We start from the raw sequence: 21,635 nt of genomic DNA on the forward strand, positions 1-21,635 counted from the left end.
ACCAAGTTTCGCCCTTTCTTGTATGGCATGAAGTTTCAGTTAATCACTGACCATAAGCCGTTAATATCGTTATTTGGGCCCGCCTCTCAGATTCCGGATAGGGTGGCCCACATACTACAGTGCTGGGCCTTGTTCCTCTCTAAGTACCATTATGACATTCATTTTCGCCCTACCAGACAGCATGCCAATGCAGACACTCTTTCCTGTCTTCCGGTGGGCCCGGATCCTAAGTTCGATCGAGAGGAGATTATGTGTTTTCATTTGGATGTGGCAACCTGCCAAGCGGTTGATGGCTTTCCGATGACTAGTTCTAGAGTCACCAGGGAAACAGCAGCTGACCCGGTTCTCTGGCAAGTACTTAGCCTCATTCAGCAGGGGTGGTCATTCTGAACTCCAGGCCGGGCCTCGGACACTCTTCGTAATTATTTTGTTCTATGAGACCACCTCTCCGTCTTGGAAGGAGTTCTCCTTCTGCCTACCGATGGTACATCTCCTTGTGTGGTTGTTACTGTTAGTTTGCGAAGGGACGTCCTCACGTTATTACATGAGGGGCACTGGGGTGTTTCCTGTACTAAAACCTTGGCTCCCAGACATGTGTGCTGTCCCGGTATTGACAGAGAAATTGAGCACTTGTTGGGGGGGGGGGGGGGGGGGGGCTGTTCCCAGTGTGCAAGCCAACAGGCATCTCCCAGGTCAGCGTTCGCTTCATGGCTGCCTGCAACCCAGGCATGGGAACGTGTTCACATCGATTTTGCGGGACCATTTCTCAATGGCTTTTGGCCCATTGTTATTGATGCTTATTCCTGATTCCCATATTTGGTTCACTGCTCCTCAACCACTTCAGAAGTTGCAATCCAGGCACTAGCAAAAATCTTTTCTGTGGAAGGTCTCCCAGTCACCCTGGTCTCGGACAATGGACCTCAGTTTATTTCGCAGACCTTGCAGGATTTTTGTAGGCGCTTCGGTATTCGGCACGTTTGCTCTCCCCCCTTTCATCCACAATCAAATGGGGAAGCCGAGTGTATGGTGTGTACATTTAAGACACAGATGAAAAAGTATGTGCATGAATTTCCTGCAGAGGAAGTGTTGACATTTTTCCTGACAGCATACCAGACCACACCAATGGGAGAACGTAGCCCCACAGAGCTCCTGCACAGGCGCCAACCTAGGACTCTGCTGCACCTCCTCCGGCCTGGTCCTCACCAGTCTTCGCAAAACGGAGTATGTCGGTCTGGGCACGTGGGTTTGTTCACAATCCACGTTGGATACCGGCGGTGGTCCTGGGTTGAAATGGCGGCCGGCTCTATACCTTGCAGGCAGGGGACCAAGAGGTACGCCATCACCAAAATCAGCTACGTCCACGTTTGGGCACCCACCCTCCGACCCCTCGGTCACCGGCTTCTCCATTGCCAGCACCCGTGTTGGTTTCTCAGGAGATGCTATCATCGCCCCTCCCCCCTGTGACTCCGCCGCAATGCGATGGTTCTCAGCCTTGGCAACCTCCAGTAGCTCCAGCACAGGCATCGCCATTGTTCGAGATGCCCCAGCGAGAGCCGGCCCCCTTCACAGGCCCTGTTTCTCATGAGGCTGGTTCAACTGTGGTCATCCCTTCCCCATCGTCCCCGCCACTGGGTCTTGCCCCTCTCGAGGTGGACCGGGATCTGGAGTTTGACGGCTTGCCTCCCATTCTCTCCCGGGCTCCGGTGGTGAGAGGACGGGGGCCTCTTCGTGTGTGTCACTTCCAGCTGTATTCGAAGGTTCCGGCTCGAGGGTTGGCAGATCCCCTCGACTCCAGCCTTCCGATGGACGTGGCGGTCATTGCTCCTGCATGACGCTCCACCTTCCGATGCAGTGGATCAAAGGGCTTCACTCCCCGAAGAAGGTGGAGTGCAGTAGCCACCAGAAAGATCACGGGAGGCGCACATCGGCACAGCGCGTCACGGACGGTAGTTGGCGCAAGTAGAGTCCTGTCCACCAGAGGGCATGCGAGAATTCAGCCGCGAGCTCTGCCGGCGGAACAACAACAACTCAGGCAGCATGGGCCATGCCCAGTCAGTTCACATCGGGCATGCCTAGGAGACAGTTCCCCGGTCTACACTATGTGAAGTGCGACGGAAAACGTGAACCGTGTTACTACAATAATACTGTTACATATTTGATTAAGTTTAGATACATATTGCATATTCTTCTAACTTTACTGTATGAACAATTTTTTTTTTTTTATACTGGAGTTCTAGGTACTTCAAGAGCATAAGTATTTCTTTTATCACATCCTGAAATAAATGCATCAGAGGAAAGAAAGAAAGTCACAATAATATAGTTATGGGCTACTGCTTCAGCCAAGCATTATAAAGGACACACATAGATTTTACAACAAATTCAGAGTAATGATATGTGTTAGAGGAATGAATATGTCCTGAAATTTCATGACTCATTAAAAGTAGGTGTTGCACTAGGATTTTTCTCCATATTCACTACTTTCACTGACAGTATTCTCATCATCTGAGGTATTCAGTCTGAAATGCAGCAGAATTCCACTTTCTTTGCTACCATTCCTAACAAAACTACTATTTTTTTCTTCTTGTTTCTTTTCCTTTCCTGCTCTGTGTGTAGCATGTGCATGAAATACCAAAATTATTTTATAAGCTATAATTCCTACAGTTCAGAGAATGAATTCAGCTGGCTGATGGCAGTTATATAAATATTTCATACAAAATAATTTACTTATGATAAAGTAATGCAATGTTTAAGATTCAGAAAAACCACACACGCTTACGAGGTGTACAACTTTGCTTCCACCATTTTTTCCCCAACATTTGATGCTTTAATGAAACAAACTGGTTACAAATGTATCATTCAAAGTACTTTCTATCGCTGGCCACTACTTTCTCCCATCTTTCAGGCAGTGTACAAGTCCTGTGTTGAAAAAATTATTCATCTTTTGAAGTAATCCATGAATCGATTCAATTTGTGACTTCTTCATGAGATCGGAAGAGCTGATCAGCCAGACCATGCGCCATTGATCTAAACAGGTGATAGTAAGAGGGAGCAATGTCTAGAGAATACGGTGCGTTTTGTAGGAGTTCCCATTTTAATGTTTCCAAGTATGTTTTGACCTCTTTTGCAACATGGGGTTGAATGTTGTTGTGCTGCAAAATAACTTTATCGTGCCTCTCGTTGTACTGTGGCCATTTGTCTTTTAATGCTCTGCTCAAACACATTAATTGCATTCAATAATGAGCACCTGTGATTGTTTCACTTGGTTTTAACACCTCATAGAACACGACGCCGAGCTGGTCCCACCAAACGCAGAGCATGATCTTGGAGCCGTGAATATTCGTTTTGGCCGTCGACGAGGTAGCATGGCCGGGATATCCCAGTGATTTTTTGCATTTAATGTTATCATAATAAACCCATTTTTCATCCCTGGCCACAGTGCGAGGAAGAAATCCCTTCTATTTGTGCCTCTGAAGCAACTGTTCACAAACACACAAAGGCCGTTCAACGTCTCTTGGTTTTAACTCATGCAGGACCCAAGTTCCTCCTTTCTGAATGATACCCATAGCCTTGAGATGTTTTGAAATGGCTTGCTGGGTCACTCCCACTAATTGTGTAATTGAGTTTGAGTTTTCACTCAACAATGTCTCCAATTCTGCATCTTCGAAAACATTCTCTCTTCCACCACTATGCCAGTCTATGATGTTAAAATCACTGTTCTTGAAGCATTGAAAACACTCACGACACTTTCTTTCACTAATAGCGTCCTTACCATATGTATTTGAGACTATTCGATGAGACTCAGCTGTCGTTTTCTTCATACTGAAACAAAACAGTAGCACCTCCCGCAAATGACAAGTATTAGGCTCGTAAATTGACATTTTCAATCAAGACATTAGTCGTAATGTTTGAATGAGGTCATGTTGACTGAGGTCCAAGCTAACTGCCTGACGTCTGTGATCTGTTTCTTTCGACCGCTACTTACCACTGTCGCCACCTATCGGCAAACAGCGGAAGCAAAGTTGTACACCTTGTAGAATTTCGACTCTGCTATTATAAGTTGATTTTTAAGAGCAGTTTTATTTTTTCAAAATTTTGTAGTTTAGGAAAAATCACTATTCAAAATTGTATCTGTCACAACAAGAACAGGTTATTAGAGTTTCAGAATGCCAACCTTCCAAAGATGCAATGTTGCAATTGTGCAGCCCTGGTTTACAAAGGTCAGTAACACATCTCAAATGTAAAATTTTTGGTTTCTTAAATATTCTTGTTGGGCTTAACCAGAAATCAGGAAGAACAGAAGGCACTTAAAAATCTGCTCACAGAAATAGAACCTAATATTAATGTAATTTATGGACTATACAAACAATAGTTACTTCTATACCAACTGTGTAAAAGTATTGATTATAACTCCTATCTTTCACAATATTATTGAACATGTAATTGCTCTGTATTTTGATATTCTGGTAAATATTTATGTACAATTCTTAAAACAGGCACAGTGGATAGTGGCACAGTAAGTTCTCTTTGAGCATCAACAGCGAAAGGTTCCTAGTATGTGTTCCACTTGATGCAGTTTAAACAGTACTGCCACACATGTAATAAAGGTTACACTAAGTGGAGTTTATGTATAGCGCTGATTTTAACAAACTCAGAAAACTGCACACTGATCCGTGTAAATTATTCCAAGCTCCCATTTATTTGTCAACTAAAACACGGAAAAGAATCATTCACAAGACGTTGAAGAATCATTGTCCACAGCTTCAGATCTGTTATTAGTGTCCACCTACATTCCAAATTAAAGCTGTGAAGGCAGCTCATGAGTAACACCTCATTAATTCTGGAGAGCAAGAAATTTTCATAGGACTGCATACTCCATAGGAGAGTGAATGATTCATTCTGAAAACTTATTGTCTCTCGTCCCATATCTTACTACACACCATTTTCTACAATTATTAGAGCTTCTTCCCATGAGCATAGGAAAAATGATTTCTTAGACACCTCTGTAAATGCTATAATTAGTCTAATCTTGTCTTTGCAATCCATATGAGAGTGATGTTGTTGTTGTGGTCTTCAGTCCTGAGACTGGTTTGATGCAGGTCTCCATGCTACGCTATCCTGTGCAAGCTTCTTCATCTCCCAGTACCTTAATGCAACCCACATCCTTCTGAATCTGCTTAGTGTATTCATCTCTTGGTCTCCCTCTTTGATTTTTGCCCTCCACACTGCCCTCCAATCCTAAGTTTGTGATCCCTTGATGCCTCAGAATATGTCCTACTAACTGATCCCTTCTTTTTGTCAAATTGTGCCACAAACTCCTCTTCTCACCAATTCTATTCAACACTTCATCATTAGTTATTTGATCTACCCATCTAATCTTCGGCATTCTTCTGTTGCGCCAAATTTCGAAAGATTCTATTCTCTTCTTGTCCAAACTATTTATCGTCCATGTTTCACTTCCATACATGGCTACACTCCATACAAATACTCTCAGAAACAACTTCCTGACACTTAAATCTATAGCCATTGTTAACAAATTTCTCTTCTTAAGAAACGCTTTCCATGCCATTGCCAGTCTACATTTTATATCTTCTCTACTTCGACCATCATCAGTTATTTTGCTCCCCAAATAGCAAAACTCCTTTACTACTTTAAGAATCTCATTTCCTAATCTAATTCCCTCAGCATCACCCGACTTAATTCGATTACATTCCATGATCCTCATTTTGCTTTTGTTGATGTTCATCTTATTTCCTCCTTTCGAGGCACTGCCATTCCGTTCAACTGCTCTTCCCAGTCCTTTGCTGTCTCTGACAGAATTACAATGTCATCGGCGAACCTAAAATATTTTTTTTCTTCTCCATGGATTTTAATACCTACTCTGAATTTTTCTTTTGTTTCCTTTACTGCTTGCTCAATATACAGATTGAATAACATTGGGGAGAGGCTACAACCCCGTCTCACTCCCTTCCCAACCACTATTTCCCTTTCATGCCCCTTGACTCTTATAACTGTCATCTGTTTTCTGTACAAATCGTAAATAGCCTTTCACTCCCTGTATTTTACCCCTGCCATCTTCAGAATTTGAAAGAGAGTATTCCAATCAACATTGATTCAATCAACATTGATTGAATAACATCGGGGAGAGACTACAACCCTGTCTCACTCCCTTCCCAACCACTGCTTCCCTTTCATGTCCCTCGACTCTTATAACTGCCATCTGGTTTCTGTACAAATTGTAAATACCCTTTCGCTCCATATATTTTACCCCTGCCACCTTTAGAATTTGAAAGAGAGTATTCCAGTCAACATTGTCAAAAGCTTTCTCTAAGTCTACAAATGCTAGAGACGTAGGTTTGCCCTTCCTTAATCCAGCTTCTAAGATAAGTCGTAGGGTCAATATTGCCTCACGTGTTCCAACATTTCTACGGAATGCAAACTGATCATCCCCGAGGTCGGCTTCTACTAGTTTTTCCATTCGTCTGTAAAGAATTCGTGTTAGTATTTTGCAGATGTGACTTATTAAACTGATAGTTCGGTAATTTCCACATCTGTCAACACCTGATTTCTTTGGGATTGGAATTATTATAGTCTTCTTGAAGTCTGAGGGTATTTCGCCTGTCTCATACATCTTGCTCACCAGATGATAGAGTTTTGTCAGGACTGGCTCTCCCAAGGCCGTCAGTAGTTCAAATGGAATGTTGTCTACTCCAGGGGCCTTGTTTCGACTCAGGTCTTTCAGTGCTCTGTCAAACTCTACATGCAGTATCGTATCTCCCATTTTGTCTTCATCTACATCCTCTTCCTTTTCCATAATATTGTGCAACATATCAGAACTATATGTAGAATTCAAGGAATCTTTTTTCAATTTTCAGCCAAACTGGGTTGTGCCTGTAAGTGCATGGGGCACACACAATGTTTGTGTATGTGAGGCCCATCAAAATGCTAAGCTGATGTTTGCTGCTATAAAGGATTCTGGTCTGGGTCACAAAGGTGCAACAAAGTTGCTAGTATGTGACATCAGTTCCTACCAGTGCATGATACACAGGCGTGAAAAGTGTCCTGGTAAGGTAAATCTTGCAGAAGACATGAATAACAAACTGTATGGTGAACTCCTTATGGATGACAATGAACTTGTTTCTTATAAACAATGGGCACACATGGATCGCAAAAGTCTTGAAACAAAGCATAGTACAGTGGAAGATTTTGTTGTCAAAAAACGGACAAACTGACCACACACAGCTTCACAGCAACAGCACAATCAGCTTATCTCCAGGTTTGTAAGGATAATTTGAAACAATATAAAATTATAGTAATACTAGACTTTTCTGAAAATTATGCATTTATAGTTCAAGATGCCATCCAAGGATATCATTGGGACAACTTTCAAGAAACTCTCCAGCCGTTTGTGATTTACTATAGAGGTGAGTCAGGTGATGTGTCTGTCATGAACCTGTGCGTTTTAGTGACTGTTTAATTCATGATGCCATTGCAGTTCATGCCCACATTTGCACTGAAAAACAAGCTGCCTCCCATACATTTTACGAAATACTTCAGTGATGGGGCAGCTAGTCAGTACAAAAACTGTAAAAATCTCAAAAATTTATGCATGCATTACCACGATTTTCAGATTCACGCAGAATGGAATTTTTTCGCAACAAGTCATGGTAAAAATGTATTAGGTGGTATTGGTACTACCATTAATCGCATGGCATCATGAGCTAGTCTGCAGCACCCTACAGAAGATCACATTCCAACACCTCTTCAATTATTTACCTGGGTACAGAAACATATCTCTTGCATACAATCATTCTATGTTTCGAAAGATGAGGTGAAATCAGTTGAAGAGTAGCTAAAAAGCAGACTAGAGCACGTTAAAACTGTTGCAGGCACAAGGAACCATCATCACTTCTCTCCAGCGGACTCCAACAATGTGCAGATGAGCAGACAGTGCGGTTATAACTATAGGTTCATGCACAACATATGTCTTCACAGTGTGTCTGACTAAGGATTCAGAAGCAAAAGCAGCAACATACAACCAGGTTGCTATGTTATTGCTGTTTATGATGACAAATGGTACTTACGATGTGTTGCAGAGTGCTGTGAAGCAAAAGGTGATGTATTTGTGAACTTCATGGCACCAGCAAGATCATTTCATTGGCCGCATTTGGCACACAGGTGTTAAGATTCCTTTTGAACATATTCTTATGACAGTTCCAGTTCCTACCACAGTGTCAGGAAGACAGTACAATTTGCCACTTAATGTACAGAGTACAGTAGCTAAAGTGTGGGAGAACTTCTGTTCGAAGCACAATCAACTGGTTTTTAGCAGTTAAGGTGCAGTATTAATTAATAATAGGTTGTGTTAATCTGTCTATATGTTGTAGCTTACTGATTAAACAGTTGTGGGAGAGGATAAGAAGAGGCAGAACAGTTTACAATATGTTTTTACAAAATTGTGTTGTGGAACAATGGCCACATCGCCAAATACATCTGTCAACTTCCATTGTACGCAAATGTCTTTCAATAACATGCTGAAATTTTGAGATATATATCATTATGGTCTACTTACGCAGTGTGTGAAATTTGGCTTGGATACCACTTGTCCCTTTTGTGCTACCAAACTTCAAAAATCCATGTTTTTCAGGTAATTTTTCAAATTTTTTTGTTTTCGTGTGTATGTAACTCAATGTTTGTGACTGATATGGGCATGATGAGTTCTGTGTGTGTTTAGGCCACATTAAGCTTACCACAAAAAAATTTATACCCCTTTTGAGCGAATTATATTTGGCATAGAGGGCACCTACAATATGTACCGTTTAATGTATTACATTTTTTAAATCACATTTTGGAATTTTTTATTTTCCCTCAGAAATATGTTGTTCGTGTTTTGATTCATGGACTGTGTTCTCTAAATGGATGTTACTGGGTTGTAAAAATTTCACTGGACTGTGTGGAATAGTTCCGAAGTTATTAAGACCTGAAGCTGGGTCTGAAGATAGATTGCCAGATGCGGGTTGCAATTTCCGGGTCACGCCACCTTCTTTCACAAGCCATAATTCTGGAACTAATTGGAAGGAGAAACTAATACTTTGCACACGAGTGTTCCACACAGGGTAGAATTAGTATACTGAATTTCAGTCAAATCTGAGACTATAAGCTGGAGTCCCTGGTTGAACTGACATGGAATGACACTATTTGTTTATCCATTCCCCATTAGAACCATACCAAAAGTGTCATGTAGAATATTCTACATTAAAACTAGGTTCAGCAATGAATTCAAAGTTCACTTAGTCTACATCAGATACACATTATTGCATGAGATTTGCGAACAAGTATCGTATCATAGCTTGGTTGCTAAGTGCATCTCTCCTAAACATTCTCCTTTGCGACGAATTGCAAGAATGTATAGTATAAGTTAAGTTTCTTGTAAACTGCTTGAATCATAACTGAGAAATCTTGTAATGTTATTATGATATGAAAAGAGTCATTTTCACAATTGCAGTACACTTTCTTGGTGAAAAATCAGCAAAATGCTGTCTATTAACAAGAGGTAGTTCCAGTGCTGCCTTGTGGGGCACAGGTGCCTTCTAGTATCCATCAGCTCACATGGAGGCAGGCACAGATAGTATATGCTTCCCATTCTAAGCAAGCACTCAGCCAGAGCAGTACGATCCCCTACGCAATGGCTCATTTGCCTGACTGCCTGCACGTCATTTTTTTTACCCAGCAAAGTATTTAAAAATGTAGGAAACTATTTTAGAAATACAAATATAATAAAGTAAATATTAAGTTCCAATAGGAATTTTACAGGAATTATTTCGTATAGCAGCAATATGGATTAGTACAGACTTCTACTCATCACAAAGAGGAGTTATTTAGTGAGAGGCAGGCACATTTAAAAGTAGACTATAGGAATTATTCAGTTATTGAACAAAGTCCTTCATCGGATGAAGAAACACACACACACACACACACACACACACATACACACACACACACACACACACACACACACACACACACACACATGGCCACTGTCATATTCAGGCATTTTGGCCCCACCATAGTGAGTTGTAATCTAGGCACCTAGTTTCCCATTGCTCAGTTATCTAGTAAAACATCTACATCTTCAACCATGGTCAGCAAACTACTGTGAAGTACACAGTCAATGGTATTTTCCACTATACCACAAATTAAAATTTTTCCCCATTCAATTCACATATTTACTGTAGGAACAATGACCACATAAAAGCCTTTGTGCAGGTGGTAATCAGTCTAATCTTGTCTTTGCGAGTCTTCAGCAGCAGCTTTATTCAAAGAAGCAGTTTTCTTTCTAATTTACTTGATTACATTTAGCTACTGCAAGCATGAAAAATTCTTAAGTGGTATAATGACAGTTTACTGTTAACACAACATGTAGTTGAGTTTCTATGGTTTGCATCTCTTTTTTTAACATATACCCTGCCTTGTTTCACGTCCCTGAATGTTCTCCTTTTTGGCGAGATTTATGAAACACAATAAATGAATCACCAAAAGTGAGAATACTTCTCAAAAAAGCTTACCGTCATCATAAACTACCAAAGTGTGCAAAGAACTGTAACTTCAGGTTATGAGGATCCATAGTGCTGTTCGCCAATAGGTGAAATTTTAATTTCAGATTTTTATGAAAACTGAATTTATGATTTACTCAATAAAGTAATTTTGACTCTGTTATTTGAGACTTTTTAGCAACCATTACTTCTACATGTCATTTTCCCCATTTACAGCACTACATGAAGGTGACAGAGCTTACTCTCTATGGCCCAATCATGTTTGCAGGTCTCCATGTGTACTTAAGAACAAGTGCATGCACTGTATTCATTCAATTTTTGAAATTATAAATTATTTAGGAATAAAGATGACTCACAGAGAGGCAGAAGTGCTGTTCCATCTCGATGATGCAGCGCTTCTGCCTTTTGGTGAGTCTTCTTCTTTATCTGTAAATAATTTGGAATTCTCAACCATAATTTTTTAAATTTATTTAACTAATGCCCTTGGTATGATTTTCGCATTAACTTGTCTTAACATCTAGATCATTCTGTACCTTTTCAGGGCTCAAGTGCATCACTGTATTCAGGTATGTTGGTAGTTCACTCAATAATGTGAACATAACCCAGGCAGTACCAGAGTGAAACAGTATTGCTGTCCACACAGGCACTGATGTTAGCAGCTTGTCCCATGGCACTGGTACAGCCACCTAAAACACAATACAAAATTAATACAGTTACAGTAATTTTATATAAGGCAATCACTTATAGTGCTCATGTTTGTATCTGTAGGCACAAACAGGATATAGTATTTAGTGTTAGTCGACTACCAATACAATATAGAAAATTAATGAAATAATAATAATAATAATAGCTTTATTCAACATCGAATGGTACACTGCACATGTATAAAGAAACAGTAATGATTAAAGTTATTTGTACAATACGCAAGACACATTCTTCTGAATACGTCATTAATTTACAACAAAATTACAATAAGATGTTTAATGATTTCTATTCACATAATTTCACAAAGCATTTGTTGTTCTTCATATAAGTATGGTACTCTTCTAATGAGTAGAAAGGGTGTTTTACTAAAAATTTCTTAAGTTGATGTTTCAGTTTAATTGTAGAAAGAGCCATGACTGCACTAGGCAGTGCATTAGCTAATTTTATACATGCGTACTGAGGCCCCCTTTCGTAAAGCGCTGTTCTGTGGCTGCCAATGTAAAATCTTTCTTTATTTCTAGTATTGTATTGGTGGAAATCTGAATAAGTGTTTGGGTGCAGTCTTTTCACAAGCAGTATGGCTTTTAGAAGTTAACACCTCTGTTTTTGGAAACAAGTTGCGACAAGATTCCCTATATTTTGCTCCACAGATTATTTTCACACCCCTTTTTGAAGACTGAGTAGCTTATCTAGATTAGCTTTGGTTGTTGCCCCCCAAATTTCAATACCGTAGTTCAAGTGAGAGGAGAAATGAGCATGGTATGCAGTCTTTAGGACTACGGTGTCTCTTCAGAACTTGTTAATAGTACTGATTGCAAATATATTTTTTGACAAGTTAGTTGCTAGGGAGTCAATATGTGTGTCCCATTTCAGGTTGCTTTGGATTGTTATTCCAAGGAATTTTACACTAGACTCTTTCTTTACTAATTCGTTGCCCATGTATAATTTAATTTCAGTATTCAAACTACTTTTGTTAAACTCCATCAAACATGTTTTACTGGTGCTTACATTTAAATGGCTTTCATTAAAAAAACTGAACAATTTCTTTTGTCACATTATTGCACTCAGCCTCTAGTTCATTACATGATTCCTTTTTACATACAATGGACGTGTCATCGGCATACAGAACAATTTTGGAATTTATAGTACAGTATTTAATATCATTTACATAGATCAAGAACAGAAGGGGGCCCAACACCGAGCCCTGGGGCACACCATATTTTATGCAAGTGATCTCAGATTTGTAGACACCACTTTCCGTTTTAAGTAGAATAAATTGTTTTCTATTGCTCATATAACACTTTATTAGGTCATAAGCAGCGCCTCTAATGCCCATTTTCCATAGCTTGTCTAATAGGATGTCAACATTCACACAATCAAAGGCTTTTTCCAGGTCTAGGTATACACTTGCCACATGTTCCTTGCTTTCGATACCCCCTATTACTTCTTCAATTAGTTGAGCAGCTGCAGTGCTAGTTGATTTACCTTTTAGGAATCCATTTTGATTTTCGAACATCAGGTTGTGTTTGTTAAGAAAGTTTGTAACCCTGTTATATATAACTTTCTCAACTATTTTGGAAAATACAGGAAGGATTGAGACTGGTCTGTAGTTTTCTATTTTGTTGTTGTCACCTTTCTTAAAAATGGGTGTTACCTGTGTTATTTTGAGTCTGTCTGGAAAGGTGCCTGATTCTATTATATTGTTGACTGCTGCAGACAGAGGTACAGAGACATTTTGGCTACAGGCTTTTAAAACATTAGTATTTGGGCAATCATGCCCAGCTGAATTAGAGGGTTTTAGAGAGCAAATTATGCCCATTATTTCTGCACAGTTTTTGGGGGCTAGATATATCCTATGGTCACATGTACTACCTTTAAAACTGCAGTGCATGTGTTTATGTTTGCCATTTATGGCTTCCCCTACGGAAGAAAAATATTCATTAAAAATATTTGCAATTTCCAGTTGGTCTTTTATGAGCATGCCATGGTGGTAAATAGTAAAGTCCATACACGATTTGTCATTGCAGGTTCTAAAACTGTTTTAGACTGCCCAGATTGAATATACTAGATTGAAAACCATTTTCATTTGGTAATTTAAAGTCCTTAGCACAGAATATAAGTAGTGGAAGGACTAAAGGTAGGCAATAACTCACAGCACCATTGAGGAACATAAACAAGAATGAATGTGTTGCTAAGCTTTGTTACAATGTCCTTCTTCAGAGCTAATTAGTATCGAAAACACAAACACACGCATACACTCTCATGTCTATATCATCGTGGCCAACTACACTGTACCTGTACAGTAGTTTGAGCTAGTTTTCCACCCCTAATGACCTCATTCTAGAAAGAACGTTAAATTCAGACTTCCTTCCCAGTCCAGGGACCCTCCCACAAGCCTTACTGGATTAGTACAACTGACACAAATGATAAAATGAGGAATACAGTTTTCATTTTGTTACAGGGTTTAGCCTCCCAAAACATTAAACCTCATAGTTACTAAAAGCAGTAAAATGTTTAAGGCCTCAGAGTCATTAAAATTTAAAATCATGAACATATAACCCCAGTTAAAGCTTTACTGCTTCAATCAACTGACAACTGTATGCAGTCTATAACTGCTGAATTGTCTAATTTTGGATGAATAAGCTGTTGTTGTTGTTGTCTTCAGTCCTGAAACTGGTTTGATGCAGCTCTCCATGCTACTCTATCCTGTGCAAGCTTCTTCATCTCCCTTCTTCATACTGCAACCTACATCCTTCTGAATCTGCGTAGTGTAGTCATCTCTTGGTCTCCCTCTACGATTTTTACCCTCCACACTGCCCTCCAATACTAAATTGGTGATCCCTTGATGCCTCAGAACATGCCCTACCAACCGATCCCTTCTTCTGGACAAGTTGTGCCACAAACTTCTCTTCTCCACAATCCGATTCAATACTTCCTCATTAGTTAAGTGATCTACCCATCTAATCTTCAGCATTCTTCTGTAGCACCACATTTCAAAAGCTTCTATTCTCTTCTTGTCCAAACTATTTATCGTCCATGATTCACTTACATACATGGCTACACTCCATACAAATACTTTCAGAAATGACTTCCTGACACTTAAATCTATACTCGATGTTAACAAACTTCTCTTCTTCAGAAACGCTTTCCTTGCCATTGCCAGTCTACATTTTATATCCTCTCTACTTCGACCATCATCAGTTATTTTGCTCCCCAAAGAGCAAAACTCCTTTACTACTTTAAGAGTCTCTCTTCCTAATCTAATTCCCTCAGCATCACCCGACTTAATTCGACTACATTCCATTATCCTCGTTTTGCTTTTGTTGATGGTCATCTTATATCCTCCTTTCAAGACACTATCCATTCCGTTCAACTGCTCTTCCAAGTCCTTTGTTGTCTCTGACAGAATTACGATGTCATCGGTGAACCTCAAAGTTTTTATTTCTTCTCCATGGATTTTAATACCTACTCCGAATTTTTCTTTTGTTTCCTTCACTGCTTGCTCAATATACAGATTGAATAACATCGGGGATAGACTACAGCCCTGTCTCACTCCTTTCGCAATCACTGCTTCCCTTTCATGTCCCTCGACTCTTATAACTGCCATCTGGTTTCTGTACAAATTGTAAATAGCCTTTCGCTCCCCATATTTTACCCCTGCCATCTTCAGAATTTGAGAGAGAGTATTCCAGTCAACATTGTCAAAAGCTTTCTCTAAGTCTACAAATGCTAGAAACGTAGGTTTGCCCTTCCTTAATCTAGCTTCTAAGATAAGTCGTAGGGTCAGTATTGCCTCACGTGTTCCAACATTTCTACGGAATCCAAACTGATCTTCCCCGAGGTCGGCTTCTACTAGTTTTTTCCATTCGTCTGTAAAGAATTCGTATTAGTATTTTGCAGCTGTGACTTATTAAACTGATTGTTCGGCAATTTTCACGTCTGTCAACACCTGCATTCTTTGGGATTGGAATTATTATATTCTTCTTGAAGTCTGAGGGTATTTCACCTGTCTCATACATCTTGCTCACCAGATGGTAGAGTTTTGTCAGGACTGTCTCTCCCAAGGCCGTCAGAAGCTCTAATGGAATGTTGTCTACTCCCGGGGCCTTGTTTCGACTCAGGTCTTTCAGTGCTCTGTCAAACTCTTCACGCAGTATCGTATCTCCCATTTCATCATCATCTACATCCTCTTCCATTTCCATAATATTGTCCTCAAGTACATCGCCCTTGTATAGACCCTCTATATACTTCTTCCACCCTTCTGCTTTCTCTTATTTGGTTAGAACTGGGTTTCCATCTGAGCTCTTAATATTCATACAAGTGGTCCTCTTTTCTCCAAAGGTCTCTTTAATTTTCCTGTAGGCAGTATCTATCTTACCCCTAGTGAGATAAGCCTCTACATCCTTACATTTGTGCTCTAGCCATCCCTGCTTAGCCATTTTGCACTTCCTGTCAATGTCATATTTGAGACGTCTGTATTCCTTTTTGCCTGCTTCATTTCCTGCATTTTTATATTTTCTCCTTTCATCAAATAAATTCAATATTTCTTCTGTTACCCAAGGATTTCTACTAGCCCTCATCTTTTTACCTACTTGAACGTCTGCTGCCTTCACTACTTCATCCCTCAAAGCTACCCACTCTTCTTCTATTGTATTTCTTTCCCCCATTCCTGTCAATTGCTCCCTTATGCTCTCCTTGAAACTCCGTACAACCTCTGGTTCTTTTAGTTTATCCAGGTCCCACTTCCTTAAATTCCCACCTTTTTGCAGTTTCTTCACTTTTAATCTACAGATCATAACCAACAGATTGTGGTCAGAGTCCACATCTGCCGCTGGAAATGTCTTACAATTTAAAATCTGATTCCTAAATCTCTGTCTTACCATTATATAATCTATCTGATACCTTTTAGTATCTCCAGGATTCTTCCATGTATATAACCTTCTTTTATGATTCTTGAACCAAGTATTAGCTATGATTAAGTTATGCTCTGTGCGAAATTCTACCAGACAGCTTCCTCTTTCATTTCTTCCCCCCAATCCATATTCACCAACTATGTTTCCTTTTCTCCCTTTTCCTACTGACGAATTCCAGTCACCCATGACTATTAAATTTTCGTCTTCCTTCACTACCTGAATAATTTCTTTTATCTCATCATATATTTCCTCAATTTCTTCATCATCTGCAGAGCTAGTTGGCATATAAACTTGTACTACTGTAGTAGGTGTGGGCTTCGTATCTATCTTGGCCACAATAATGTGTTCACTATGTTGTTTGTAGTAGCTTACCCGCATTCCTATTTTCCTATTCATTATTAAACCTACTCTTGCATTACCCCTATTCGATTTTGTGTTTATAGCCCTGTAGTCACCTGACCAGAAGTCTTGTTCCTCCTGCCACCGAACTTCACTAATTCCCAGTATATCTAACTTTAACCTATCCATTTCCCTTTTTAAATTTTCTAACCTACCTGCCCGATTAAGGAGATCCGAATTGGGGGACTATTTTACCTCTGGAATATTTTACCCAAGAAGATGCCATCATCATTTAATCATACAGTAAAGCTGCTTTCCCTTGGGAAAAATTACGGCTGTAGTTTCCCCTTGCTTTCAGCCGTTCGCAGTACCAGCACAGCAAGGCTGTTTTGGTTATTGTTACAAGGCCAGATCAGTCAATCATCCAGACTGTTGCCCCTGCAACTACTGAAAAGGCTGCTGCCCCTCTTCAGGAACCACATGTTTGTCTGGCCTCTCAACAGATTCCCCTCCATTGTGGTTGCACCTACGGTACGGCTATCTGTATCGCTGAGGCACGCAAGCCTCCCCACCAACGGCAAGGTCCATGGTTCATGGGAGGGGGGGGAGGGGGGGCATGAATAAGCATGTGTGTGATATGTTAGTGCAAAAATGCATATAACTGTATGAAGGACACTTCACTATGGCTTTTGATTCTAGTTTAAAGTAGTGAAACTATTACTCATGAGACAACATCACGTCCACTATAGGTCACAACTCACAAAATAAAGAAAAGACAGAAAATTGCTTAGCTTCTGGATCTTTCTTTTTTGTCTTTAAGTCATCAATCTTTTTACTGGTTTGATGCAGTCCACCACAGATTCCTCTCTTGTGCCAACCTCTTCATCTCAGAGTAGCACTTGCACACTATGTCTCTGTTTTCCTCTGCACTTTTTAATCTCTACAGCTTCCTCTAATATCACAGAAGTTATTTCCTGATGTCTTAACACATCTCCTGCTGTTCCACTGTGTCTTCTTGTCAGTGTTTTCCATGTGTTCATTTTTTCATCAATTCTGCAAAGAACCTCTTCATTCAGCCAATAAGTCTAGCAAATTTTTAACATACTTCTGGTAGCACCATATCTCAAAAGCTACAATTCTCTACTTTTCTGAAGTTCCCACATTCAATGATTCACTATCATATAATATTGTGCACTGAAAATGCAGTATCAGAAATTTCTTTCTCAAATTAAAACCTTTGTTTGACACTAGCAGACCTCTTTCGGCCCGAATGCCCCCTACCTATGTTAGTCTGCTTTTTATGTGCTCCTTGCTTCACAAGTAATGTTTTATCTTGCTTCCAAGATAAAAAATCCTTAATTTCATCTACTTTGATGTTAAGTTTATTGTTAATCTCACTTCTGCTATAGTCTGTTAAGTAAGAGCATGGTCAGCATTACACACAGATGGTAAAAAATATTGCCTTAGTTCTTTCACAGCCCTACAGAAGAACCCTTCATCATTCATCTAATGTGCATAAAGCATTATTTTACATTGCATTCTTGACTGAGATAAACAAGAAGAGACATGGGTGCAGTTTCCGGGTAAAGTTTTGAAGCTGCATTTCTCTGCAGCCACCCCAAAGGTCTGAAAATGAGTCATGCTGTGACATCTAAATATACTGGGAAATCAAAGTCATTTGTACAAAAGTGGGTAATATACTACAAATTGATTAAAAACATGGACGACTTTAACAATGCACTTCATTTGTGTGTTGTCTTGTTTATCTCAGTCAGGAATTCAAAATAAACTAACGATTTATAGACATTACATGAAGGACAAAGGTTCCCTTTATTGGGCTGTGAACGAACTGACATGAAATCTTTGACCATCTGCATATAATGCCGTCCACATTCTTACTTAACAGACCGCACTTCTCATTACTTTCACTGTTTTTTGGTTTACTCTCAATCCATAGTGTATGCTTGTAAGATTGTTCAATTCAGTCAACAGGTCATGTAATCCTTATTGACTTTCACTGCTGAATTTTACTATCGTGTAGAACCTTTCTTTTATTTTTGGCATTGCTTCTTTGATTTACAGATTGAACAGCAGAAGCTAAGGACTGCATCCCTGTCTTACACCCTTTTAAATCTGAGCACTATGTTCTTGGTCTTTCATTCTTGTTGTTTCCTCTTGGTTGTTGTACATACTGTATTTTACCCATCTTTTCTTGTAGCTCACTCCTACATCATTTTATGGTCAAATGCCTTTTCTTTGCTAACAGATCCAATAAATGTGCATTGATTTTTCTTAAGTCTTGCTTCTATTATTGAGTGCAATGTAAAACTGCCTCACTGGTGCCTTTATCTATCTGAAAGCCAAACTTATCATCTAATAGATCATGTTTTTCTTTCCATACTGTACATTATTCTTGTCAGCAACTTTGATGCATGAGATGTCAAGTTGATTGTGCAATAATTCTCATACTTATCTGCCCTAGCTACTTTTGGGACTGTGTGGGTGATATTATTCATAGGGTATGACGGTATATCTCGTAGAGTCTACACACCAACTTCCTATCTCTTTGATGACAGCTTTCTCCAAAATTCTAGGAAAGCTAATACATGTCAGAATTACTGATCATCTCATGAAGAATGGACTTCTCAGCATGAGCCAATTTGGCTTTCAAAAGGGCCGTTCAACAGAAGACTTTGTCTACGCACTTGCAAATGAAGTCCTAGAAACACTTAATGAAAAAATGCCAGCACTTGGTGTCTTCTGTGATTTATCCAAAGCGTTTCACTGTGTTCATCACCAGATTCTCTTGCAAAAAGCAAAATTAGTAGAAATAAGTGGCGTTGCAGGCAATTGGCTACAGTTGTACCTCCAAGACAGAAAACAAACAGTTGTCTTGAATAGCTCGGGTGGAGTATGTGACACTTCCTCAGATTCTGAATGGAGTTCCATTACATGGGGAGTGCCTCAGGGCTCAATTCTTGGGCCACTATTATTCCTGATTTTTATAAATGATCTACCATCATGTACAAGTCTGCTGTGTAAATTTACATTAGTTGCTGATGATACCACAATTTTTATGAGCAGTAGAACAGACAACAATCTTGAGGAACTCATTAACCACATACTCTCAGATGTGGTTAATTGCTTTAAGGTGAATGGTCTCTCATTAAATTCCAGTAAGACCAGCTTTATTCAATTCTGTACAAAACAGGAAAAGAGAGAGAGAGATGTAAGTGTGACATGTCGTAATCAACCAATAGTAAAAATGGAAACAACAAAATTTCCTGGAGTGCACATTGACAAGAAAATGAACTGGTCTTCACATATTATTGATCTCTGTAAGAGGCTTAGCTCTACTACCTATGCTTTACGGGTTTTCACTACATGTGTTGAACCTAACACTGCAAAAGTGGCATACTATGGCTATTTTCATTCTCTCATTGAGTACGGAATTATTTTTTGGGGCAACCAGCCATTAGCAAGGAAAGTGTTCATTGCACAGAAGTGAGCTTTAAGAATTATAAGTGGATTGCGCCCAAGAGACTCGTGTAGAAATAGTTTTTTTAAACTTAAAATATACACAACTACATGCCAATATATTTTTTCTCTCGTGTGTTTTGTTTGTAAAAATATAGAGATACTTCAACCAAACAGTAATTATCATGAGCATAACGCACGGAGGAAGAATGACATACACAGCGAGCTCAGAAATTTGAGCTTGGCACAAAAGGGTGTCCATTACACTGCAGCTAAACTCTTCAATGTTCTTTCTCCCGAAATAAAGCCAGAGATCCATAACAAGAGTAAGTTTAAGAAAGCACTAAAAATATTTCTGTTAGAAAAAGCTTTTTACAGTTTAGATGAATTTTTAACTAAATAAATTGTAAAATTTTAATATTGTATAATACAAGTTGACATAATGCCACTAAGAATGTTATTTAACCTGAGCTCTATATCTGTGTGTGCTCTGTGTCTGTTTTCTGTAGTGTTTTAATGATTCTAAGAAAATATGTATTTTCTTTTTCTGTATTGCTGCCCCAAGAATTTACTGTATAAATTTTTATATAATTATATTAAAAACAAAGATTCCAAGACTTACCAAGCGGGGAAGCGCCGGTAGATAGGCACAATAAACAAAACACACAAACACACACACAGAATTTCGAGCTTTCGCAACCGGCGGCTGCTTCATCAGGAAAGAGGGAAGGAAAAGGAAAGATGAAAGGATGTGGGTTTTAAGGGAGAGGGTAAGGAGTCATTCCAATCCCGGGAGCGGAAAGACTTACCTTGGGGGAAAAAAGGATAGGTATGTACTCGCGCGCGCGCGCGCACACACACACACACACACACACACACACACACACACACACACACACACACACACACACATATCCATCCTTTTTTCCCCCCAAGGTAAATCTTTCCGCTCCTGGGATTGGAATGACTCCTTACCCTCTCCCTTAAAACCCACATCCTTTCATCTTTTCTTTTCCTTCTCTCTTTCCTGACGAAGCAGCCGCCGGTTGCGAAAGCTCGAAATTCTGTGTGTGTGTTTGTGTGTTTTATATATTGTGCCTATCTACCGGCGCTTTCCCGCTTGGTAAGTCTTGGAATCTTTGTTTTGAATATATTTTTGCCATGTGGAAGTTTCTTTCTTTTTTATATAATTATGTATTCAAATTTCTCTACATGCTATAAGATTATCAGATTGTATTTGTAAAAAACTGACTCGTTCCACGTCCTTGTGTATCCAACACAGTTGGCCTATGGAACACGAAATAAATCAAATCAAATCAAATCAATAGCCATTCGGTTACTCATTCCCCATCAATTTTAGAAATTCCAAAGGAATGTTACCCACCCCTTCATTGTTATTTGACCAAAGTCTTCCAAAGCTTTATTAAACCCGATCTCTAATACTGCAGATTCTGTCTTCCATCTTGACTCCAATTTCATTGTTTTTCACATCATTAGGTAAGTCCTACTCTGCTAATGTACTTTTTACACCTGTCCAGTCTCTACTCTGTGTTTAACAGTGGAATTCTAATTACACTCTTAATGTTGCCACCCTTGCTTTTAATTTCGCAGTAGACTGTTTTAACTTTTCTGTACAATGAACCAGGACTTC

At 39.5% G+C, this 21,635-nt stretch overlaps 1 protein-coding gene across 1 annotated transcript in view; it reads right to left on the bottom strand.

The window, feature by feature from the left end:
• Positions 1-21,635, bottom strand: part of LOC126335282 (sialin-like) — a 267,278-nt gene that overhangs the window by 88,437 nt on the left and 157,206 nt on the right. Inside the window, exon 6 of the mRNA XM_049998367.1 lies at positions 11,084-11,236. Coding sequence (XP_049854324.1) covers positions 11,084-11,236 — 153 coding nt within the window. The remainder of the gene's footprint in view (positions 1-11,083; positions 11,237-21,635) is intronic.

This window comes from Schistocerca gregaria, chromosome 2 (assembly GCF_023897955.1).
Source record: "Schistocerca gregaria isolate iqSchGreg1 chromosome 2, iqSchGreg1.2, whole genome shotgun sequence".
Taxonomy (NCBI): Eukaryota; Metazoa; Arthropoda; class Insecta; order Orthoptera; family Acrididae; genus Schistocerca; species Schistocerca gregaria.